The sequence below is a fragment of the Suricata suricatta genome, chromosome 15 (assembly GCF_006229205.1).
Source record: "Suricata suricatta isolate VVHF042 chromosome 15, meerkat_22Aug2017_6uvM2_HiC, whole genome shotgun sequence".
In the NCBI taxonomy this organism is placed as follows: domain Eukaryota; kingdom Metazoa; phylum Chordata; class Mammalia; order Carnivora; family Herpestidae; genus Suricata; species Suricata suricatta.
In genome coordinates, this window is record NC_043714.1 from 43,078,720 (window position 1) to 43,104,811 (window position 26,092).

A 26,092-nucleotide genomic window follows, 5' to 3' on the forward strand; every position below is an offset into this window, starting at 1 on the left:
ACCGCTATGAACATTGGGGTACATGTGCTCCTATGCATCAGCATTTCTATATCTCTTGGGTAAATCCCTAGCAGTGCTATTGCTGGGTCATAAGGGAGTTCTATGGATGGTTTTTGAGGAACCTCCACACTGTTTTCCAGAGCGGCTGCACCAGTTTACATTCCCAGCAGCAGTGTAGGAGGGTGCCCATCTCTCCACACCCTCGCCAGCACCTATAGTCTCTTGATTTGTTCATTTTAGCCACTCTGACTGGTGTGAGATGGTATCTCAGTGTGGTTTTCATTTGTGTTTCCCTGATGATGACACAACCAGTATTTCTAGCTGGATGTGGACCCTGCCTGGGCCTATCCTTTGAGTTCTGTAAACTCAACATGACCAAAGCAAATGCTGTAAATAAGGTAATGACTTCGTTTTCTTTCTGTTAAAACCAACAAGTTCGCTATCATATTTCTAATTAATGAAATCTGAATTGATGAAGCTTTCTTTATTTGTTTATTATCTTTCAGATTATCATCTGTGGAAGACAGATCATCTGTAGTTACTTGTCTCAAAGTATAGAATTAAAAGTCGTTCAGCATTACACTGGTCAAGATGGACAAGCTGTGATTCGAGAACATTTTGACTGCCTCACAGCCAAGCAGAAATTACCTTCATACATACTAGAAAACAGTGAACTGACAGAGTTGTGTGTAAAGGCCAAAGGAGATGAAGATTGGTCAAGAGACGTGTGCTTGGAATCTAAGTCCCCTGAGTATAGCATTGTCATTCAGGTATAAGAAGTAGGACAATCTGAAATAGAGCAACTTTAAAATTAAAATTTCTCACTATTCTCTTTATTCAGTATAGCGCTTTATTTAAAAACTGACCTGTACAAAAGAGGGAAATCTGAAATAATATAAAAAGACTTTGAATATTGCTTCTCAAAGTGTCTCCTCCCATCCCACAACCACACAGTTCTATCAGCTCCAGGGGTTCTTAGAGCCCAGACGCTACCCCTTTCAGGTAGAAGCAACTTATATCTGGAGAAAGACCCTGACGCACCAGGGCTTGACGTGGGGTTGGGGGGGAGGGGGAGAAGGGCTGGTGTACTCCCCACTTGAGAATCTTTGCAATGGACTCTGACTTTCTTATCTCTTCCTTGCCCTCTGACGTCATCACTTTCATTCCCATGAAGGACAAATCTCATCTGTTCTCCCCCCAGTCTGGTATCAGTCTCTCCTCATACCAAATCCCTTTGTCTTTAAGAAAGCATTAGCTTTATTGACTCACTGCACATTCACTTTATGCCATAATGAAATCTGTCTTTGCGTAGTTATTCTTTAATTTTAGTGACTTTTTTCTATAACTTTAAACTTTTTCATCCGCCAAACTGACATTATGTCTGTGCCTCATTTTGATTAACTAATAAACCATTTAGTGTTTAATAGAAGCCTTTTCTACTTCATATGCAGGTGCCATCTTCAAACAGTTCCATTTTTTACGTCTGGTGCACAGTTTTGACATTAGAACCCAACACTCAAGTGCAACAGCGAATGGTGAGTGCTTTCCAATCCTAAAATATGGTATATGACTCTGACCTCTCCTGTTCCGAAATAAATTAAGGTCAGAGTGACCCAGGGAAGAGATTTATTACAAGTTTGTTTCAGCATCAAACAGCTGGAATACTGCAACAAGCAAATATGAAAGTTGTTCTGTCCTCTTATTTTTATAGATTGTGTTCAGCCCTCTTTTTATCATGAGAAGTCATCTTCCAGACCCCATTATCATACATTTGGAGAAAAGGAGTCTTGGATTGAGTGAAACACAAATTATTCCAGGAAAAGGACAGGAAAAACCACTGCAAAACATAGAACCTGACCTTGTACATCATCTAACGTTTCAAGCAAGGTACCAGAAAAGTCCTTACATTTTCCTAAGAGAGATTCAGTGGAAAAGCAACTTAGTACTGTTGAGGGGAAGAAGGAAGACAGAATTTTTTGTGGGGTTCCTTTTGAGAATGCTAGTTTAAAATTGCCCTGCCTGGTATTCTCTTAGCCTCTTCAATGGCTTTGGATAAAATTCAGCCTCATCCGTTAAACTTAGAAATAAACAAGAGGGGTCAGAAAATTTAATTGACACATAATTTCTCTAGTGGAGAAGAGGTGACTAGAGCTCTCACCCAAGCGCATGGGGAGCCAAGGCAGGGAGAAGGGGCCAGGGCCCGTATCATCCAAAAACGGTGTTACCAATCCCTAAATCACCAAAGATTGCCTCAGTCTCACAAAAAAGTATTGGTCTATAATACAGCTGTAGTTAGAGTTTTTTTCAATAAATGTAGACCACTTCAGAAATCTGATATTTACACCTGTTTGTGCCTCTCTGTTGCCTAGAGAAGAAGACGACCCCTCACACTGTGCCCTCCCCATCTCCACGTCCCTCATTAAGCAAATAGCCACTAAGATACACCCGGGAGGCACAGTGAATCAGATCCTTGACGAGTTCTATGGGCTGGAAAAGTCCCTCCAGCCCCTGTGGCCCTATAACAAAAAGGATTCCGACAGGTAATGTTCTCTTTTGCTGCAGTCTTCTTCTACAAACATCTCTCAATATTAATAAATAAATGACCCATCACCAAAATGTTAGATACCATAAAAGGGACTTTGAAAAAGAAGAGATTTGCATGCTTCTATCCATTTCTGACCTTTTATTGTCTGTGTAGATGTATTTTGTAGACTGCTTTACTTATAATCTAGAACATAATTGCATGAAAAGTTTCTTTTCTCCTGGATGCAAATTCAGCGTTGGAGGAATCTAGTATGAAGAGGTGTCATACAAGAGCGTTGTGTGTCTGGAATCCTTAAACATATTTCATGAATACTGAAGTCATCGTATTTCATTGAGTCTCTTGGATGTGGTATTTGGAACAGGAATGAACAGCTGAGTCAGTGGGATAGCCCAATGCGAGTGAAGCTGTCAGTCTGGAAACCATATGTTAGAACCTTGTTGATAGAACTTCTACCCTGGGCCCTGCTTATCAATCAATCCAAATGGGACCTCTGGTTGTTTGAAGGAGAGAAGATTGTTCTACAGGTTCCTGCTGGCAAGATTATTATCCCTCCTAATTTTCAGGTACTATAACTTTTGTTTTGGCTAATATGAATTCTTTTCTTTCAACAGCTAGCCTTTATTCTGAGGTTGCATTTATGTTCTTAACAGAATCAGTTGTAGAAAACTGTCGTCTTAGATGCATGTGTAAGGGGTATGGAATGTTCTTTGATATTCAAAGATATTTCAGATGCCTTTTTCCCCCTATCAGCAGTATCCACGCTTGAGTTATCATTAAATTTGATAACTTCTAGTTACTTTTTCATTTTTGTTGTGTACAGGATATTTGACAAGCACGTAGGATTGGCCTACCCAGGGTATGTTAAGGATATAGAGTCATATTCTGTGTTAACCCACTCCCTATATAGATTTGTGGTTCTCACAGAAATTCTCTGGGATCTGCAAGATGAGTAAGAATTGAGGATTTCTGAACAACTATTTTTGTCAGGGCCCCTCTTCCTTTGTAAGTGGACTTGGATGTCCATACTCATAGATGTCCCACCATCCACTTGTTGGTAATAACAATATGGAGTCATTGCTGGCACGGGGGAAACCCTAATGTAAAACAGAATTTCACAGCAAGACTGTACTCCATCACAAGAGAACTTTCTTGATAAGGCGAGCCCATTTCAAGAAAGTACATAAATCTATAAGAAAACAGAGTACAAGCAACTCCTAAATAGAATATTTTCCTGGTGGGGAACAATTGAAGAGTACTTTTTTTGAGCTATACTTCATGAACATCTTTATTCAATTGCATTTTCCTGGGGTTTTTCTTTCTTTCTTTTTTAATAATCAGATGATGTTACCTTATGGAACTGGAATGCTGACCTACATGTACCTAAGGTTGCATATTATTCTTTTGTCAAATGAAATGAAAGTCTTAGTTTTTAAATCTTTGTTATTTAGAGGGGAGCCACAGTTTGGGTTGGGTTTTTTTCTCCTTCTATAAATATGAATTCCATTGTGAATCAAAGAAAACATTGGGAACTATAATAAAATGTATGTTGCCATTAGAAAAACAAAAACAAAACTCATAAAGGGATTTGGTTGCCTAAGTAAGACCTATTATATAATATAAAAAATTCCTGTGAATTGAGGTAAAAATATCAAAGTTAAGAAAAATACTTTATAATGGAAGCATTATTTTTCCAGGAAGCTTTTCAAATTGGAATATACTGGGCAAATACAAACACTGTGCATAAGTCAGTGGCAATTAAACTGGTCCATAACCTGACGTCTCCGAAGTGGAAAGATGGAGGTAATGGTGAAGTCGTGTCCTTGGATGAAGAAGGCTTTGTGGATGCTGAAGTAAGACTCGGTGCTTTCCCGGGACGTCAGAAGGTAGGATCGAGGTCCGCGTGGCTCGGGGGAAATTGCACGCCTACCCCTCAGCCTGTTTAAAATGAGTCTGCCCATTTCTTTTTAATTCCTTTTTGGTATGACTTGCTCTAGACAATTTATAACAGTGAAACATGTGATTTCTTAGACCTCTCTCTTCTACAGGGTTTTTTTTTTCCTTTAGCAGTGATAAAAGCCATGTCACATAATTTATCCAATAACCACTCTATTTCAGAACACTCAGTAGTCATTTGATTGATCGTATGTGGGGGGGAGGGAAATGAACTTATTCCAAAAAAACCCCACAAATTGCACTTGGCCTCCTTGTCTTAGAGCAGGAAGTACAGTTGCTAACGCTCTGAGCACTGAGTGAAAGGACAAACCTGTAGCAAAGGTTCCGTTGCTGGAAAGGGCATCCTGAGAAAAGTCCGTGCATTTTCCCACAGAGCCAAACGTCACAAGGGAGTTACATTCCCAAACAGAGGACTGGTACCCATGTCTTTAATGATCGGAATACCAAAAACATACTTAATCAGTTATTTAACCAAATACAAATGGTGCATGATCTTCAGCATCAATCTTTTCTAAAGTCTGTAAAACCAATTAAGTTAATAATAAATATAGTAACAAATCAGAGTAACCTGTTTGTATGAAAGCACAGTATCCTAGTGCACCATGTCAAAGTCTCATGCTGTACTTGATAATATCTTCCTTATTTTAGCCCTCCAAAATCACAAGAAGAAGGGCTACTTCATCATACTAGTGTGATTTAGAATGACCTTTCTCCAGGGAGAAGTTAGATTTTGACAGGCATCTTTGAAGAGCCTCTTGAAAAAAGTTAGGGTCATTTGGTGACTTTTTAAAAATAAATTTCTCTATACAGAGAAGCTGGTTTCTCTTCAGTATTCAAGACTGGTATCCATTTGCTCAGAGTTGTCTGGGCAACACATGTTTATGTTCTGCCGGCCAAAATACTGTAACATGGGTGTAAATGGCAAAGAGCTGTAAGCGTGAATCACCCAAAGCTGAATAGTTGTAAGTTGAGAACGGCCATCAAAACCTGGAAAAAAACATCATGCCATACGGTCCAACACCCAATACCTCCAGCACCTCACAAAGGGGCCACAGCAAACGCGGGATAAATGTGGATGAATGAATGGACTGTTGGAAAATATATTATTACGTATATTTATATCACTATTCTTTCCTAGTGATTCTCAAACTTTTTAGTCTCAGGATCGCTTTACTCTCTTAAAAACCTTTACTCTCTTAAAACTTATTGCAGACCTCCCAAACCCTTTTGTTCATGTGGGCTATAGCTATTGATAGCTGTCAAATGAGAAATTAAAGCAAAATCTTTAGACCCCAAGAATACACAAACATATATTCCGTATGTATGCTGTGACGGTGATGACATCAGAGGTCAGATAACCCCTGGAAAACGCCACTGTATACTCATGAGGGCATTCAAGTGGAAAAGACAGTAGTGTCTTGGTATTATTATATAAACAGTTCCGACCTTTGGACGCCCTGAAAGCATCTCAGAGACCCCCCCCCCACCCCCATACACACACACGGGTCCCAGGCCACACTTTGAGAACTGCTGCCCTGACATGACCATTCACTAAGTGGGAATCTTCTCTGAGCACCAGCCCGTCATACGACGAGGTAACATAAGGAGATGATACACGCAGGGGTCACGAGCCGCACCATAAGACCACAGTGCTTGGCTTTCCGTCCCAACGAGACCCTCTCTGTCTTTTTGACCTTGGGCAGGTTACATAACCTCTTTGAGCCTCATTTCCTTCTTCTATAAAATGGAGACACGTGAGGATTCTGTGAGTCAGCACGCATAAATACCCTCAACAGGCAGAGCACAGGAAAGCAGAATGCGAGGGCCACTTGGGGGTGTTCTTAGGACTCCTGTGGGTCCCTCCCAGGCCTTCAGTGAGGTGGCGGTGGGGATGAGCGTGAGGAAGAGGAGGAGTGCTCAACCTCGTGTGAAAACATGAGTGCCATCTCTCTATGCTCCTGCATAAATACTTTGTGAGGGAATTGGCTAAATAACTTGGAAACACCAGAAATAACCAGTGTGCTAGGACACCTGTTGTAAATCGTGCCTCCTTTGGGGGGCTGGCACGTCTGTGAGGCTGAAAGGAGACTCTGGTAAATACGCTGGGACAAAAGGTAAAATTGGTACTGTCGTGGGCAAACCAAGAGATAAAATGACCCTTTAAAAAAGGAGACATTTTTAGATGCCTTATAAGATTTTGAAAATCGCCCTTTCCTCACTTGTCTTGCAGTTATGTCAGTTCTGCATCTCCTCCATGGTTCAGCACGGTATCCAGATCCTTCAGATCGAAGACAAGACCATGATAATCAATAATACACCATATCAGATATTTTATAAGCCGCAGTTATCTGTCTCCAAACCCCACTCTGGGACGGAGGTAAGCAATTCATAACGTTATTGGTTTGTCTTCAGTTTTGATAAGTGAGCAATAAGTAAGATTAATTTCTTAGCCTAGAAAAAAGAAGGAAACTAACACTGAAGATAGGTGAAGAGAAATGTATTTTTTATCGAATTCAAACCACGGGTGTCGTGGTTAGCGCTTCCCAGGTGATGAATGAGCAGGAATCCTGCAAAGCAGCAGGTCCGCACGCACTGCCGGATTCGTGCTGCCCGGGTCCAGCTGCCCGGAGGCCGGAGGCCGCTGCGCATTTGGCCAGCACACTCGCTAGAGCCAAGCCCCGCCGGCAGGGCAGGGGGCCTGAGGCTGGCTCCCGGGTCCCGTGGAAAAGTGCCTCTGCCTCGCGGGCAGCGGTGCCACAGGGCTGGGCCCCCGCCGAGCCACACGTGTGGGGGCCCTGACTTCTCTGCCCACGAGGAGAGTAAGTGTGAAAAGGCACCAGCTCATTTATGTGAGCATCCCACTGGCAGGATATGCAGAAAATAAACCCGAGAAAGATTTTCGAGTCTCTCCTCTTTAAACAATTAAAATGAACGCATCTATTTTGAGACAATAAGGAGATATTTTAAAAAGAGTTAAAAACATGATCTGCTAAGTGGTAAACTGCTGTTTTATGCTATTGAAACAATCACATAGGGGAGTATTTTCTTTCTTTACTTCTGTCTGCATTTATATTTATCCCTTTCAGCTCCTAAAAATTACATTAGAACAACAAACTAGGATGAAAGTCTTACTCTTCTGAGCTTACAGTGCATTATAGTGTTTACAAGTATGTCCGAATAATAGATTTCTAATTTGGTTCTTCGAAGTATCAGTAGAATAACTATGTGGCCAGAAGTACCTGGTTGGGAAATCGAGGTCAACAATGTTTCCATTTTAGGTGAGGCTTTGGCTAGAGGACCAGCGTGTGTGCAGATGATTCTCCTGCTCCTCCCCGCCCTGGGGCTTCCCGTGACATGGGGTCAGGGCTTTCCATGCTGACATTTCCATATTTGAAAATAGGCATAATTTTGCATTCCTTACAGGTTTTTGGTGACAATTAAATGAGCTAATATGAGTAAAAAGGCCAGGCACTCAGGAAACGGTAGTAGCAACAGCCACACCACCAGCCTCCCAGAGAAGTCCTGATGTGCCTCAGCTCCCCGGAGTAGAGGGGAGGGCCCACGTACTGCCAGGCGGCTGAGGAGTGGCCCCTTTTCCAACCTTGCCCTGCTTCAGGCAGGTGTAGGAATTATTTCCCAAGACACGATAATCCCGAGCCTCTCAGGGAGACGTGTGGAGGAGTGGGAAAACCACCAAACAGGAAGCAGGAAGCCCGGCTCCAGCTGGGCTTTGCCACTCACTGTCTTTGTGATGTTGGACAAGTCAGCAGCTTTCTGGAAAACAGCTTCCTCAGATGTGAAAGAGGAGTTTTAAATAAAGTATCTCGGTCCTTTTTAAGTCAAACTTCTGAGACTCTCTAATGTGCCAGAAGCCCTGTGGAATTTCAACTGAGGGTTGGGATCAGAGTTCTCTTCTCCCTCAGGATGAGCCTTAAACAGTTTGTCCTCTGAGCTCCCATTTCACCTTTCTGTGTGTCAGTCAGCTCTCTTCTTCCCAGGGCCCCTCAGGGTACAGCCTTTCAGTTGGGTCATGCCCATCCAAGCGTGCGGCTTGTCTACCCTTACAACATCAGGGTTTGGGCAGTCCCTGGGAGACATTGGGAACTTTGCATCACCTTCTAAATCACCCCAACCTTACCATGTTTCATTATGCCTAGAGAAGCAAACCTGCCCCCACTGCTTTTAACGGTCTGCTTAGGGCTTTCTCGTGGGAATGGGAGTCTAACTTGCCCATGACCCCCACCTGGCCACCTCCTGAGATTACATGGTTATGGTTTCTTAGAAGCTGTGCTTTCAGAAGCTTCCCTTCTCTCCATTGGTGCAATAACTGTGCTCTCGGCATTGTCTTGTCTTCTTTCAGTATTTTCATATTCCAGACAGTACCACTTTCAGCATCTGCCCAGGTGGAGAGCCGCCTGCTGTGAAATCCAGCTCCCTTCCTTGCTGGGACCTAATGCCTGACATCAGCCAGTCACCACTGGAGGCGTCCCTGCTGCAGAAACAGATCTTGCTGGCCTTTTCTCCCGCCTCGGGGGCCAGCGGCTCACAGTGCTGGAGCCTGCCGGCCATAGTCAGACACGAGTTTCCCAGACAGAGTGTAGCTGTGCCCTGCGGAAGCTGGGGGAAAGACAGACTCAGCACCAGGTATGTGACCTCTGTGTGAACACCCTTCTTAGCTTGTTGCCATAGCTCTTCATCGAGGCTCCAGGAGAGACAGGAGAAAGGCTGCAGTCTCACCACATGTAAAACTAGGTGTTACTTTTATTTTTTTTATTTCTAATATTTATTTTTGAGAGCGAGAGAGAGAGAGAGAGCACATGAGCAGAGGAGGGGCAGAGAGAGCGGGAGACACAGAATCCAAAGCAGGCTCCAGGCTCTGAGCTGTCAGCACAGAGCCTGATTCGGGGCTTGAACTTACAAACCTGTAGATCATGACCTGAGCCGAAGTCGGACGCTTAACTGACTGAGCCACCCAGGCACGCACCCCAGGTTTTACTTTTCTTTTATGGCTTCTAGACATTGTACACAATCGGGCAAACATTGTGATCACATATGGGTTGCCACAGTGTTCTACTGAGGAGATTCTTCCCTTAGGCAGCTTCTCCTGGGGGGAAGTGATGGTATTTGTGTGTAGAAGAGCAGCAGTTCATCAAAATGGAAAGATAGCCTCTGTCAAGGGTTAAAATGTGAGAAAGTCAAGTTGGAAAACCTTTTTCTTTTCCCATATTTTACGTCTACTTCAAAATGGAATTTTTCTTTAAAGGTCATTAGCAGAGATAACTTAGATAAACACAAGTCACAGAAGACTGTTCTGTGGTTGTCCCTGCACGCAAGTTACTCCAGTTACCGAGTACCAATTATGCAAATAACAACCACAGCATCAAGCCGTTCATCCTGGACTTTTACTTTGTGGTTGTTTCGCTTGCAGCACGTCCTTTCTGTAGCTGTGAGGAACAACTTATTTATGGTATATGTAAAAAGTACCAAAGAAAACATGTTGTGCTCTTACTAGAGGTACCTATTTCCCATGATTGAATTTACAGACTTCGGTTGAGATTTGAGCTATTCTTAACTTTCTGATGTCGACAGAGATTTCTAGTAGTAAGATTTAAAAAGATACCTTCCTGACTCAGGTTATCCATTATAGCAAGGCCTTGTTCCCTACACATATCCCTCCTTTCTTCACAACATTCAGAAACATCCTGATTTTATAAACATTTTTCATCCCCAATTCCGGAGAGGTGTGGTTATATTTATATTCTGGCTGGAGAAGTTAAGGGTGGTGAGTTTAAGGAAGTATTTTTGAAAGTGATATGAACCTACGTTGAGAGAACAAAATTTATTTTTAAAACGGAAAGACCAAATTTAAAATAAAACTGCATTTGGAAATGATGTTTGGAATTCTCAGAATTCTAAGACATGATTTTATTAATATAACTTAATCTTATCTATAAATACTGAACCAGATATTCGATTGAAAATACCATATGTCAGTCCTGGCCCCCGGCTTTCTTGGCTAGCAAGAAGAATCCTCTGAGGTTGGCTTGCCCCAGCGCTTTCAGAATCAGGCCGGGAAAGGAGCTTTGCTATGAATCCAAGGACTGGGTCCGCAAGTGAATTCACCTCCCACAGCCCCGCCCTCCCCACTCTCTCCCCGCCTCAGCCCTACCGTGCACCTTTGATGGTGTTATTAAAGTGATTTCCCCAAATGCTTCTGGACGATTTCACTCTGGCACTTCAGGCAAATACTATGGGAAGGACTCACCCCTGGTGAACAGGATAAATGGCAGTTGGGAAATTCTTTAATGCATTATCAGCCCCTTTTAATCAGTATGAACTGAGGGCTATATTTGGCAAATATCGGTTTCTCTGATTAATTTGATCAGTCCATGTAATATAAACCTCAGAGAGGATTTTTTTTCCTGCATTGATGTGAAACATTGTCTGGTAGTCTGTGGTGTAAACTGGAGGAGTTTTGTCTCTCCCTTGCAGAGGACAGCCTGTGCCCACACAGCAGTTTTTCTAGTGCTGATTAATACAGCTTTGCCCTGGGTACACACAATGGAGGTCATGTAAAGTGTGATGATGTGAAAACTGACAGCAGGCAGTATGAGCCCACCTACCTTTAGAATATGAAGAGAGCAGGTACCCGTGTTCTCTAGCAGTCTTTCTAAAGGCTGTCAGCTCCTCTGATACCAAAATTCACCAAGCACTTTTGAGGAAGAAGGCACACCATGTGAAGAGCTGAAGGCACATTTGCACAAAAGAGAGCAGAGCAGGAGGAGAAAGTTAGCACAGGGTAGGCCAGAATTCTCTCCAAGTGGTACAAGTTATGTTTTTTTGCTTTTGAATAACTTTTTACGTCTTTGAATATTTTAATGTAATTATGAGAAAAAGTCGGTAAAGCTGTAATTAGTATATGACAGTTAAGAGATGAGAGGATGGCCTCCTTTCTCTGGAAAACATTTCTTCTGATCGATAAAAGAGATGGTGTTCTGGAGTTGTGAATATTACAAATCCAAATAAACGTGGACCAGGAGAGAAAGCATTCATTTTTTCCTAAACCGCTTCTGTCATTTGATTTGATTTCATCCCAGGGCAGTCGCACTGACATATCAAGAGCACTTTGGAGTGACGTATTTAACCCTCACAGAAGACCCTAGTCCTCGGATAATTTTCCACAACAGATGTCCAGTAACAATCCTTATAAAGGAGAACATTAAAGGTATATATTATAGCATCGAATTTAAATAATATAAAACCTATAATCTTTCTGGAGGTTTTTAAGTTAGTAGCCACCTGTGATCCTGTGAAGAATTTTTAAATAAAAGTACCATTCATCCTTCTAGACATTTCTCCTGCCACACTGTCTTCACCTTCATCTTCAAGACCTCAGTCTGCATATGCCTTTTTTTTTTTTTTAGATATTCCCAAGTTTGAGGTTTATTGCAGAAGGATTCCTTCCGAGTGTTCAATTCATCATGAACTGTATCATCAGATTTCCAGTTATCCAGACTGCAAGACCAGAGACTTCCTTCCGAGCCTCTTTTTGAGGGTAGAGTCCGTGGAAGGCACAACCGAGTGGAGCGACTCCATCGACGTCAACAGTCAGGGAACACAGGTCAGTGTCTTCCCGGCGGGGCCCAAGGACACACTCCCTCTCCCGCGCTGTCTGCTTTTACACAGTGTTTTCTCAGTGCTGAACTTTCCATCTCCAGCTGAGATCCTCACATCCCCGTTAGGTTATAAATTCTCAAATACGAAGTGTTGTCTCCACGATGTCCTATACAACTGCTTACCAGAGAGGAGCCCTTGGTAAAGGCAGGCACGTCGGATCTGATCCAAGGTCAAAAATGAAATAAAATTGTTAGACTCCTCCATACAGAGGGTAGCCCTGCTGTCCAGCTTTTAGGACAGTCGTTATGCCAATCTTAGATTCTTCCCCTCTTTTGAAAGTTGTAGAATTTAATTTAAAAATATACATATTTTTCCTAGAAGCACATAACACTCTGCAAGTCTAAGTATAGCTTAAAAACCCTGAACAGATAAAATGTTCTGATTTGCCTCTGTCTTACTCTCGGTGCTAGTGGTGTTTTATTTTTGTTAAAAGTGGCATATGAACCTAGCATTTCATTTCTGCTGTACTTAAAATTTTCTCATTTGTAGGTGTATAATTCACCGGCATTAAAAACATGCACAGTGCTGTACACCCGTCACCGCTCTGTTCCATCCTCTGAAACACAAACTCTGTACCCGGGAGGCGATGCCTCTGTGTCCTCCCTCCACTCAACCCCTAGGGGTCCCGTCGCACCGTGTGTCTGAAATTCTCCGGTTCTAGGTCCCTCGTGCAAGTGGAGTCAGACAGTCTTCATCTTGCTGTGCCCGGCGAATTTCACTTTGGGTAGTATTTTCAAGGTTCATTCATCCATGTTGCTGCGTGCGTCAGAACTTCATTCCATTATATGGTCAAGTGATGTTGTGCTATCCTTTGTCACAGCTCTTTCATACCTATTAATTCATTTGAGCTTCCCAACAGGCCTATGAAGTGGGTCCCTCTGTCATGGTTACAGGATACATATTAAAGTCATAAATATGCTTACTGTAACAATGGCTCTCACTTCGTAATCGCTGACTGTATGCCGGGCGTCATGCTGAGCACTTTACATCCGGTCCAGTCTAACCTTTCCAGCAGCCGTACGGGATGGGACTGTTGTCCCCACATTACAGAAGTGAAAACTGAGGCCTCCAGAAGTAACATGACTTAGTTCCAACGTGTTATAAGAGAAGGGACTGGGATTTTATCCTGACCGGCCCAGCTCCCAAAGTACTGCTCCAAACCGCCATGCTGGAACTGCTACTTCCCTGCCTGGGGTCCCCAGCCCGCCCCCTGCCCGAGCTGGCACATTCCTTCTCATCTCCCTGGAGATTCTCTGTCTTCAGCCCCGTGAAATCTCCTCCCCACCACAAGCCCCTCTCCACGGTCACTGAACATTTGTAACATGAAATGGCGTTTATTTCTGTAAATGATCTGCTACCAACTTAGGATTCCTGGCAGTCAGATACCCGCCTTACCCATCCTCAGGTGACAGCACAGTGCCTGTCAACGCAGGAGGATCTCAGGAAACATCACACCAGGTCGGGAACGGCTGTGTGAAGGAGAAGATGAGGTTGAGCGAGAGCGATCCCCAGCCCTCACCCGGGAAACGCCAGCGTGTCAGTGCAGAGCAGCGAGAGACTGAGAGGGGACAGGCAGAGTGGCAGGAGAAACAAAGCCCCTGACGGAGGAAGTGTACAGGCTGTAAAAACAGGGGAGAGAGAGAAGCAAGGTAGCAGTTTTGACATGACAGGTTCAGAGGCACCAGGAGGCAGGGCGTGGAGGAACTTGTGCGAATTGTGTTTTCCACGTGAGGCCATGAAACTAAGGAGGTCAGAGAGGAGGAAGCTCACTCTGGACCGCAGGGATGGAGTCGGTCAAGGAGACAGTGAGAGCTGCCCGGGCACAGGCGTGGGGGGAGGGGACAGGTCTCCTGGAACAGAAGGACCACGTCCTCCTCCCAGGCTACAGAAAAGAGGTGGGGACAGGCCCCGAGAGGGAAGTTGAACTGATGCACAATGGCCTTAAGTTTATTGTGGAGTTTGGAGTAAATCGTCTGCTGAGAGCTCGAGCGAGAAAGGGCTGGGGGCCTGGGGAGAGAAGCAGCCGCACAAACAGGTGCAGGCTGTGGCCAGGGACAGGGACGGTGCAAGAATGGAGGAGCAGCCTGGGGGCCACCCTCACCCTGGAGACCCGCAGGTGTACTGGCTCCACATTCCCCAGGGTGTGGCTGCTTCTTCCCGCAGCACCCATGGGATGAACCCTGAAAATCTGTTAGATCCGGGTAGCCTCGGGACACACTCCTGGTCTCATTAACGTACAGAACAAACACTGCAAGCTTCTCAAGGGTTCCTGAACTCCTCTGCATTGGCTTGAAGATTTTCAGAACTTTGCTTACTTCTCCCCATCTCAGGAGAATAGGCATTCTGCCTGCCAAAACTTATTGCAGGGATTCCCATTCACTCTAAATTTCCCCAAACCTTTTGTAGTCACAGATACTTCAAAGCTAGAAGGAGGTACTCTTTGCAACGGCCTTATCATCCCTGGTCCGAGGACCCAGCAAAGGCTCATGTTCCCATTAATCTTTGAGGAGCTGGGTCCCATATGTCCTGCAGTCCGTGGTCCACTTCCTACTCCGCAGGAAGATTTGTTCCAGACCCTCACCGACGTCTCCTCAGTAGTACACCCGGGCGTATAAATCACTGGGGAGCGAAGGGAGCCGTGTCCTCTGATGAAAGGAAGCAGTTCTTCTGTAGGAGTGAGTTCATCTTCCAGGAGCCCGTCCTCGGCCCATGGTCTGAGGCACGTGATGCCAATTTCCAAGCTGACCTTAAAAAGCAGGATTAAAACACTGTAAAATCCCCAATATTGCCTCCAGGAAGAAAACTCCTTTAGCTTCTGCCAGAGGTAGGCCCCTCGCCTCAGTTTTGGAAACAGGACGGTGTCATGTTGTGCAATTTTGAAATGGAATATGAGAGGGAATGTGCAGAAAATAAATTTATAATCACACAAAGAAGTGTTCTTTGGATCAGGAGTTATTGGGAAGACCTGATAGCATGTAGGCCACAAAATTCAGACTGTACTTGGTGTGCAGTTTCCAGGGTTGTGTTACCAGCTCACACCAGGCTAGAAGACATCTCATGGTTGTTCAGAGAGAGCGCCTCCTACTGTGCTCTCATCCATAACTTTACGGGAGGTAGTATTCTGACTGACTCTAGGGGGAAACCTCGTTAGGTTCCAAATCCATAAGTAAAGATGTAAAACATGAGCTTACATTGACCATATTAAGTCACGGTTTTGATCCTATCAGGAAAATAGGTTAGAATCTTGCATAGCTTATGGGATTTGTGTTTCTGATCATCAGAAGCCTTATTGTTGTCAGTGCTAGACAATATTTTTTTAATAAAAAGGTATAAAGAAAACGTAGTTTAACTGACCATTTAACTGACATAAATACTAAGAGGCATGCTTCAGTCATCAATCAACAGATACTTACTGAGTTTCTTGCACGTGCCAGACATCATAACTTACTTAGTACTGGGACTCCAGGAAGTGCAGTGAACTAAAGGGAACACCACCCTTGCCTCCCAGGAGAGGACAAGTGGAGGAGATGATAAGCAAGTCATCACCTAGGAGGTTGTATTTTGAAGTCCAGTAAGAACTCTGAAGGGAAGGCACAGTTATCCCGTTAGGATGAACAGCAGACTAGTTTGAGAGGCCAAGGAGTATCTCTGGGAGGAGACCTTGCGTCTCTGCCTTCAACCTGAACGGGCATTAAGTAGACAAAAAAGTGGGAGACTTTCTTGGTGGAAAGAGCAACATGTTTGAAGGTTTGGTGCTCAGAGCAGGAGCCTGGTCCTTTCAGGAATCTAAATGCCAGTGTAGCCATAGTGCCAAATGAAGAAAAAGAGGGTGGGAGAAGGGTGTAGTGAGACAACTCAAGACCAAACCCAGCAAGACTCTGTATCTGCGCCCAACGATTTGGATTTTTATCCTAAGAGCCTTGGGAAGTCTTTGAATTGTTTATGAAACGCAGTCTCTGAGACATAGAAACCACAGAGAAGGATAAGCAATGTGATCCCCAGAGTTTGCAGGTGATTTTTCTTCTGAAAAGATTCAGTGAATTCTCATGATCTTTGAGCAGAAGTCTTTAGTGGAGTCAGGGTCACCAGTGTTTTCTTCTCGGTGTGTGAAAGATGGGCACGGAGAGCCTTCACTGTGATTTAGCTCTGTGCCATTTACACAGTGCTCTCACATCCGCCGTCTCAGTTCTTTCGGTCACTTATTCAGCCAGCTTTTATGGAGGAGCTATCAAGAGCCAAACCCTTGCCCTAAGTAAGGCATTCCTCCTGCTTCAGGAACCTGAGTGTAAGTAAATCAATGCAGTCAAGTGGAGTAAGTCCTTAAGACAGAGCCTTTGATCATGGCAAAAATTCTAGGATCGTTAGGGCAATAATTTTATGTTTATTTTTGTAATGAGAGGATTGAGGCTTAAAGAGTAATCAGCGAGGTGGTATATAACTAAGCAGGGTCAGGCTGGAACCTGGGTCTGCCCACATGTGGCCCAGCCTTTTTTTCCTGCACCAAACTGAGGATCACTGTCTATCCTTTGGAGTCTAGCCCTGGCTACCAATATCGCTGCCTGACGGTTCATGATAGCACAGGTCAGAAGAGGTTTTCTAATCTCCACTTTACCTAGGGCAAGAGTCCCTTCTGTGACATCTGCCCTCAGTGTCCTAACTGTGGCTTATTACCGCAGCGACGACAGGAAAGTTTTCAGCTCGTATCAAGCTGAAAACCATCCCTCTGTGGCACCCACTCATTCATCCTGGCTTTACCCTCTGGGGCATCACAGATTGCTTACTTCCCCCTCTAATATAGCAACACTACAATTATTTGAAGGCAGCTTCAACATCTTCTCTAAATGTTCCCTTATCCAGGCCAAACATTTCTGGTTCCTTGAATCATTCCTTCAGTAAATGTGATTTCCAGACCCATCACCACAGTTACCCTGGTCTGAATACACTAGTGTGTTATGTTCCCTTTTAAAAATCTGGCAGCCAGAATTACACATAGTATTCCAAATGTGGTCTAACCAGCTATTACCTCCCTGCGCTTCCATTAATAAAGTACAAGATTGAGTTAGCTTTTTATTAACAAGTTCAGACTGTTTGTTATTATTGAACTTGTGGTCAACCACATCCCCCAGGTCTTTATCATATGACTTGCTGTACAGTTGACTTTTTGAACCCAATGACAGGACTTTACATTTATCCCCAATAAATTAAATCTTGTTGCTATTGGCCTAGTCCAGCCTGTTGAAATCACTTACAAAAAAATTTGTGATGCTGTCATCCAAAGTATTAAGTAACCTTGGTAGCTCTAATGTCATCTATAGATGTGGTAAGCATGCATTCTACATCTTCATCCAAGTCATTAATAAATATGTTGAACAGGACAAGTCCAAGGTCTACGTGCAATGGTGAATCACTAGACAGTTCCTAATGCGTGCATTCAGTCAGCCATGACACACCAAACTGTACTGTCACCTAGCCCACATGTCTTAAATGAGAAATGCATCTAAAAGCACTTTTTAAACCATACTATGTAAGATGTTTCTTATCTTGCTTACAAGGTTATCATGAGACCCTTTGGTAAGGGCCTTGATGAACCAGGACTCAAGTGTGTAATCAGCCCATTTGGTGGTGCAGATCGGACTGAGGTAATCCTGAGCGCTAAGGCTTACAAAGCATGTAGTCATTTTCTGAGATACCTTTAGCCACCATCCAGGAATTTTTACACAGAAAAATTTACCAATCCAAGTGAGTATCTGATTTATAAAATGCACAGTATAGATATTTTGGCTTCTTGCTTACTTCACTTGCCTTCCCAGGGATCCCGTATCAGGGCCAGAAGGGGTATCCGCAAGTTGGTACCCACTTCTGAACAACTGCCAGGTGCCCTGATCCAGAGTCTTCTGTGTGTTTACAGTTTGTTCAAGCTGACTCACAGTGCTTTTAAAGATGCTTGGAGTAGAGATTTCCCTAAATATTTTTCAGTAATTATACAGAGGGAAGAATTATACCTGGAGTAATGCTGTTTTGTTTTCATGCTTCTCCACCCTTTTCTCATTTTAGAAATTGATCCTTTTAGAAATTCTTTTCCCTTCTCTTCCTCTCTGAGAGATCTCATCTCATCACTTAAGCCAGCAACTATCATCCAGTCACTCTCAGATCTCTCTCTGGCCCCTGCATCCCTCCTAAGCTCTACCACCTGAAGCCCAAGCACCTCACACCCAACATGTCTGAAACCAAAGTGACCATTTTCCATTGCCCAAGCCAGCTTCTCCTAGTTGTCACTTCAGTGATTGTTATCGCCATTTTCCCAGTGTAACAACCTTCAGTAACATTTATGTAAACTTGCTTTGAATTCCTGTCTTATGTCAAGCACTCTACAAATAGCATTAGTCCCTGCCACATCCCTTAAAGGTAGATGCTACCCAGAGCTCAGAGAACTCAACTTGCACAAAGCAAGTGGACCTGGGATCCGAACCCAGACTGTCAGGCTTCTAAACCTATATATTTTCCTACTGCAGCCCAGTGCCTTCCTTTCCCTTAGTTCCCTCTCCACATCCAGAAGTCACCAGGTGCTGGCAGAAATTCCTCAGAAGTGTCTCTGGTTCTGCCCCCTTCTCTCTGTCACTGTGATCTACTCCAGGCCTTTTATCCATCATCCCTCTCCTAGATTTTAGCAATAGCCCCTTAAAGGGTCTCTCTGTTGTCATTCTCTTCACCTTCAAGTCTGTCTCCACAAGTACCACCAAAGTGATTACTAACACATGAGAGTCTAGCCCACAGAAGACTTTATAGGCCTTAAACTCCAGGCCTTAAACTGCTTAAAACAGACCAGTACCTGAGACCAAACAAGATACATTCAACTCCTTTATTCCCTCTACAGGCTCGGGATCAGCCCCATAGCACACAGTAAATCTCTTCTTCCCTTCAAAGCCTGAGTCTTGACTTCTTCCATATCACGGTTTTCTTTCTTACGATATTTTCGTATAAGGCACTTCACCTAGAGAAACAAGTAGTAACTTTTCAATTTATTCCTTCCCAAAATAGAAAGTAAAATTTTTTATGAAAGAGGAGTTGTAGCCAAAGGTCAGAACAAATAACACGACTGATTGATTTATCTGCTGATCTACCCATGGAGGCTGAGTATCTCATCTGCAAGCTAGAGAGCAGGGAAACCATAGCGTAATTCAGCCTGGGCCCACAGGCTTGAGAACCAAGGTCTTTGATGGCATAAATTCACCAGGAGAAGAAACGAAATGTCCTAGCTCAACAGTGAGATAGGAGAAAAGGGGTGAGGCCCTCGACGGCTGAATGATGCCCCCCACACTGGAGAAGGCAGCCCACCGAGTCCACTGATTTGAATGCTAATCCCATGCAGAAACACCCTCACAGACACATCCATAAACAGTGCTTAACCTGGGCACCCTGTGGCCAACCAGGATGACACAAAACCACTCATCACAGAAAAGAAGTGAAAATCTGAGGTGGGGGCAACATGAGTCAGGTAGAAGAAAGAGAATTAGAAAGGGAGGAAACCCAGTAAGATGTATCCTGTGGATATCGGAGCCCAGTTGAAGAGGAAATCTGTAAAATGTTGGAGGAGGGGAGTGCGGAAGGAGTTTTAATAACAGTTCTACCTATTATTTAAGTCTACCTCAGCTGCAGTGCTGGGACGCTTTGTCGTTCCCTCCAAATTATCCTTGGATTGTCACATATGGCCTATGGGGGGAAAGACAGAGAGAGAAAGGAAGAGAGATTTCAAGAATTCATTCTTTTATTTCTTGTGTCCCCTTGTAACTTACTTAGTTTTTTTTTTTCTTTTATAAGAGAAATAGTCTCTTAAATCTCGAGCAGTAGAGGGAGAGAGAATTTAAGCAGGCACGATGCCCGGCGCCGGGGCCCGACATAGGGCTCCATCTCATGACCTTTGAGATTATGAACTGAGCCCAAACCAAGAGTTGGACAGTTAACCAACTGAGCTACCCAGGCACCCCCTGTAACTTACTAACAGTAAAATAAGTTGGTATAATTTCTTAGAATATCATTTGCCCTATATAAATGTAAAAAGCAATCATTTTAATGCTCAGTTGAGCATCAGACTCTTGATTTTGGTTCAGGTTGTGGTCTCACAGTTTGTGAGATCAAGCCCTGCATCCAGGGCTATGCTGACAGCATGGAAATTCTCTCTCCCCTTCTCTCTCTGTCCCTCCCCTACTCACTCTCTCTTTCAAAATAAATAAATAAACTTAAAAAAAAGAGAACTGTAGAAAAGTACAAGTTTTGTTGAAGGGTTTCTTATTTGTAATGGTTGTAAAAGACAGGGTGCTAAGTGGAGGGCAGGACATAGGCCCAGCGTGGTGTTCTTATGCCCATATGTGTGAGACAAAGTCTTACTGATCCAAGTGCTCCAACAGATAGAGTATCCTCCCAAGTGTTTAGTGCTCAGAGCAGCAAGTCTCCCCCTTTATGTTGCCCATAGCACCCCCACACCCGCAGTGGGAAGTGAAGAAAGAGAAAACACCTAAGTGATGGCATCGATCAGGACTGGCTAACTTACTCCACAGTAATGAACTCAGCAGCAACAGAAACCCCCTTGGCCATCACTCATTTAACTCACCCCTTCTCCCACACATAGAGCAAACACAGTGCTTCCCCAGGGTTCTGACCAGTCACCACATCCCACTGGAACGCCAGTACTTCTGAGTGATGCTCTCTTGGTCCAGACGTGACCTTCTTCATCTGGAGACCTGTGAGCTCATGCCGCCTCCCCGGCCCTCATTTTACAAGACAGGACGCCCGTTTTAACCCCTCCAAATTGGAAAGGGGAAGGATGGGGCATAGGGGCAGAGTCTCATCTGTGACAAGTCTGAACAGTTTCTGAACACATAACTGTTGAACATGCCTTGAAACAAGAACTGGTCTTGGAGGCTGTTTCTGCTCTTGGAACTGCGCTTTCAAGCCACTTTTCTTCCAGCCCCTGGACCTTCTCTCAGAGATGATCTGAAGCTCAAGTAGCCCCAGTCTCGTGAGTGTATTCATCAGTAGTCATTTCTCAAACACTATTTGATTCCAGAGAATTTATGTACTGATAACCACATCCATCATCCTTTTCAAGGCATATTCCTGTGCTATCTTGCTTCCCTGCCCCTAGATTTAAGAGAGCTTCTGTGGCAAATTTATACTCATAGTCTAAACTTTTTCCTGAGTCACTTTAACAATTAAGAGTTTCTAATGGTGAGTATGATGCGTATACATAGCCCTAAGGCTGAGCATTAATCTGCCCTCATATTCAAACACTAAACTTTGGTCTCTTGCTGTTTGAGGCCGAAAGCATTCCTAGTTTTGCAAGGCCCTGAATTTCTGGAAACTCTCTCTATTGTCTTTCACTTTTATTTGCAAACTGGCAAACAGCTCATCTCTTCTTCAGAATGCATTTCCAGAGACGGCCAATAGTAGCCAACACATATCACTACTGTTTTGTTTTCAAGCCTCCTCTTCTGGAGGTACAAATGGATTAGGTTTATAATCTGCCTCCCAGATAATCTCAGGCAACAGTTTTACTAAATGTCTTGCTTCTTCATAACATGAATTGCCATTTTAATCCTTTTCAATATCAGTTTCTACTGTCTGACCATTAAGCCAAGGACTCAGACATTATTAGGCCTTTGCTGAAACCCTACTTCTGTTACCAAAATCTATATTAGTGGGTTTTGGCTCGGTTATGCTGCCTGTCAGAACCCTAGAACTTGCTTCTTGCTCATGCTTTGTGCCCGGGAAGCTCAGTTCCCCATGGTCAGTCAGGGAGGCGGGGTGATGGAGTTTCCGTCACTTTCTATCTGCCATTGTAACAAACCACCCCAGAACCTAGAGGCTTGGAAGTGACTAACTTCTCATGAGTCTGAAGGTGTGGCCGAGTGATTTTCTGCAGGACGAGCCTGGGCACGCTCATGCAGCCACATTCGGTTGGAAGTTGGCTGAGGGATGAGTCCATCTCTCTCACCATGTGGTCTCCTTTTTAGGGAGCTGGACCAGGCTCCCTCACGTGGGTGACAGGAGGGCAGCCCCCGGGAAGCAAGTTTTATCAAGCTTCTTGCCTCATGTTCGCTGAGAGCCCATCAACTGACGACAGCCACTAGCCACACTCTGTCCCCGCAGGGGAGTGGACTGGGCCCTGGTGCGGGGTGTGTGGCTGCCACAACCAGCTAGACCAGCAGCCAGCAAGCTTTTTCTCCAAAAAGTGTCTTCTTCACTAAGTACTTTAGGCTTTGCAGGCCAACCCATCAGCCCCAAACCAGGACTTATTTTAAAACCTCGGAGGACCCTAGGTACAGTGCCTAATTTCTCTGGTAGGTAGACATCCCTAATCCCTAGAGCTGCCACAAAACGTGTGGCATTGTGAGCGGTTTCTCTTCCTGGGGAGAGAGACGGGGATAGGCTTCAAGAATTAAAGTATTAAAGTCCATGTTTCTGCCATCGGAGTGGTGAGTAAAAAGGGCACCCAGCAAAAGTTTTCTCCAGAGTCCAGATTTTTGACAAGAAGAAGCATCTTAAAGGTTTAGGCTCATTCTCCTGCTTCCAAGTCCCCCGGGCAGCTGACAGAAACCATCAGCTAGCCTTATCTTCCCTGTCTTAGAAGGTACAAGTGTCCTCATTTCCTGAGGCCTATGGATGACTGTGAGAATGAGCAGAGCAGTAAATATTTCCCTTGCTGGTCCTCCCCCTCCCTCTGCTGAGGGGCGGCAGTTCTCTGCCAGAGCCCTGGGACATGCACGGAAGTTACAGGGAGTCACTGAGAGAGGGAACATAGGTGGGGCCTCGCAAAGGTCAGACGTTTGTGCCAGAGGAGTAAGCCTCGGAAAAAAGCAGCTGACATCCTGTGTATATCATACAAAATAATAAATGTGAATGTTTCTCAACTAATACCTGTTTTGTTTTAGATTCATGAGCTGAGCCGATTTTGAAGTTGGCTGCGTTCCAGATCTTAGCACAGTCAAATTCAGCCTTGACTTTAGAACAGATAAGGCAAAATCAGGATATAGGGTCTTTTGAAACAGATATTTTTACAAAACAATCCATTTGGGAAACCTGTCCGTAGAGAACGCACTGACTCCACTCCTGCCCTCAAGAAGCTGACAGTCTAGCAGCCGAGTCAGGTGTAGAAGTAGGCACCTGTCCTACAAACAGTACAGGTTTGTGATGAACTAGAAATGTGGTTGGAGCACATCCGGAATGCTGGAGTTAGTTTCAAGCTGAGGAAAGGAATAGGAAAACCGGAGAGTACCTTCAGGGGAAAGGGTATCCTTGAGGAGTGGGTGCACAGATACACAGGATTTGGAAAGGACCTGTGTGTGGGAAGGTGGCTGAGTGGCAGACAAGGACCTAAGCTAAAGCAGCAGCGGTAGGATGAGAAAGAGGGCGCTAGGGGAGGAGCCTGCAGAGCAGGTGCATCTGAGGACCGCTGTGCTCCAGCACACGGGAGGGAGGCCGCGGAGGTGATGCGCAGGTGCCCTGGGTGCCGCACAAGGTCAGGAGTTCTGAAGGAGGAACCACTGTGCAAGAAGGAAACCCAGAGACATTGAAGTCACTTCCCGGTTCGAGTCTGTGAATGTCCCCTGTGGCTTGTGCACACTTTTCCTAGGTCGTCTTGATTTGGTCAGAATTCCAATACATTCATTACATGTCAGGCAGGCAACTGGCTCTGTTCCATCATCTGGATATTTGCCGTCTTCTTCTATTTGCTGCCCTAACAGTAATAAAGGGTCCAGACTTGGACTAAAGTGATACTGCAAATTATCAGAATCAACATTCCCACACATAGGAGGTTCTTGCCCCTACTCTCAGGTAATGCTGGCTGTGAACATGATGTTCTTGGAGTTGTTTTTCAAATAGTTCTGTTTTCAAATATTTATCCATTTAAGCAACTGCGGTATTTAATGCTGAAAAGACATCTGTTCTGCTGGCCCGGCACCTGGCTTCTGAGACAGAAATTTTTTTAGGTCTTCGTCCACCTTCCTATAGAAGAAAAATTAATTTTGACTCCAAGTAAATGATGTTATGACACTATTGTTACAAGTTACATGAGGGACCTTAAGGGGATTATGACATGTTGACATTTGTTGGTAGGTTTTGGGGTACATTTCTGGGTCCCCAGGATACAAAGACATCTTCATGGTAGTAAGTCAACACTCAAGAACCTGACAGCTTTTGGGGCGCCTGGGCAGCTCAGTTGGTTAAGCATCTGACTTCGGCTCAGGTCATGATCTTGCAGTTTGTGGGTTCGAGCCCTGCTCTGGGCTCTGTGCTGACAGCTCAGAGCCTGGAGCTTGATTCAGATTCTGTGTCTCCCTCTCTCTCTGCCCTTCCCCTGCTCACACTGTGTCTCTCTCTGTCTCAAAAATAAACATTAAAAAAAAAAAAAAGAACCTGAAAGTTTTTTGCATGTTGCATTTCAAGTGCTGAGTTGCACGGTTTGTTTGCTTTTTCCACAGAGGTTGATAGGCACACGTAAAGCTGGCCCATGGCTGGGCTCCAGCCCATCCAGAGCTCTTTGCCAATTCCAGAGAAACAGAGAAGGAAGACACTCGTGCCCCGTCGTCCATCATTGTTTTTTCCTATGAACCTTACAGCTGGATATTGAAAAATTTGGATTTGATCTTTCTTTCTTGTTTTTCTCTTCATTTCAAGTCAACGGTATAGCCTGTACACATAGCTATAAAGAAATATAACCAGGAAGTGTTTGTCGTATTGAATCAGAACTGAAGACGTTGAAAGCAGACATTTCAGGTGTGGTTCTTATTTCTTTTTAATCAGATTCCGAATATTCTTTCCACAGGTTGTGTTCCTGACTGGCTTCGGCTATGTATATGTGGACATTGTCCTTCACGGTGGCACGGTCTTCATCACTGTGGCCCCAGAAGGAAAAATGGGTCCTATTTTAACCACTACCAACAGGTAGGATTAATTATTATCCCAGTCACAGTATGGTAAGCTTGCCCATTAAAAAGTTGCAAACCTGGGGCGCCTGTGGCTCAGTCAGTTAAGTGTCCAACTCTTGATTTCAGCTCAGGTCATGATCTGTGCCATGGTCGTGAACTCGAGCCCCACATGGGACTCCGTGCTAAGCTTAAGATTCTTTATCTCCTTCTTCCTCTCCCCCTCCCATGCTCATATGTGTACCCATTCTCTCTCTCTCTCTCAGAAAGGAAGGAAGGGTTGGAGGGAGGAAGAGAAGAGAGGAGAGGAGAGGAAAGGGGAGGATAAGGCAAATAGAATATAAAAATGAATATATAGCTGATTAGTCATGTATCCTGGGTAGGTAGGTAGGTAGGTAGTTGTGTGTGTATATATATATATATGTACACACACACACACACACACACACACACACACACACACACACAAAACTTCTCGGTTCACCCATTCTCACACACACATGCCCAGAAAACATTCCAAGAACTAAGATTCAAAAGAAAGAATCAAGAAGCGCCTGGGTGGCTCAGTCGATTAAGTGTCTGCCTTCTGCTCAGGTCATGATCTCGCTGTTTATAACTTCAAGTCTCACATTGGGCTCTGTGCCAAGAGCTCAGATCCTGGAGCCTGCTTCAGATTCTGTGTCTCCTCCTCTCGTCTCTCCCCCCACTCATACTTAGGATCGGTCTCTCTCTCTCTCTCTCTCTCAAAACTAAACAAATATTAAAAAAATTTTTTTAAAGAATCAAAATATGGGAGTTATAAGTGATTAATAATTTTCTATGTTTTAATTTTCTATAGAAAAAATTTATTTTATGTTAAAAGTTTATTTTTAAAATTTTATTTAAAATATAAAATAACAATGCTAACTTTCATATATTTGTTTAAGCCTTTTTAAGAAAAATTCCTTGCTTTTCATATATGCTTAAGAACTTATTAATTTGGACCAGCCAAATT

General features: G+C 44.1%; 1 protein-coding gene and 1 long non-coding RNA gene across 6 annotated transcripts in view; one reads left to right on the top strand and one right to left on the bottom strand.

The window, feature by feature from the left end:
* The window catches only part of VPS13B (vacuolar protein sorting 13 homolog B), a 740,094-nt gene that overhangs the window by 689,364 nt on the left and 24,638 nt on the right, over positions 1-26,092 (top strand). For 2 of the 5 annotated variants that reach the window (XM_029923832.1, XM_029923833.1), the window contains 11 exons: positions 507-770; positions 1,452-1,535; positions 1,712-1,887; positions 2,370-2,540; positions 2,907-3,108; positions 4,240-4,428; positions 6,729-6,875; positions 8,859-9,142; positions 11,596-11,723; positions 11,923-12,119; positions 24,999-25,117. In XM_029923832.1, coding sequence (XP_029779692.1) covers positions 507-770; positions 1,452-1,535; positions 1,712-1,887; positions 2,370-2,540; positions 2,907-3,108; positions 4,240-4,428; positions 6,729-6,875; positions 8,859-9,142; positions 11,596-11,723; positions 11,923-12,119; positions 24,999-25,117 — 1,961 coding nt within the window. The other 3 variants (XM_029923834.1, XM_029923835.1, XM_029923836.1) reach the window with 3 other exon arrangements.
* LOC115279292 lies at positions 9,467-14,336 on the bottom strand. The gene is made up of 3 exons (XR_003903343.1): positions 13,571-14,336; positions 11,122-11,242; positions 9,467-9,667 (listed from the first exon to the last, which is right to left on the bottom strand). It is a non-coding gene; the product is annotated as an uncharacterized LOC115279292 (long non-coding RNA).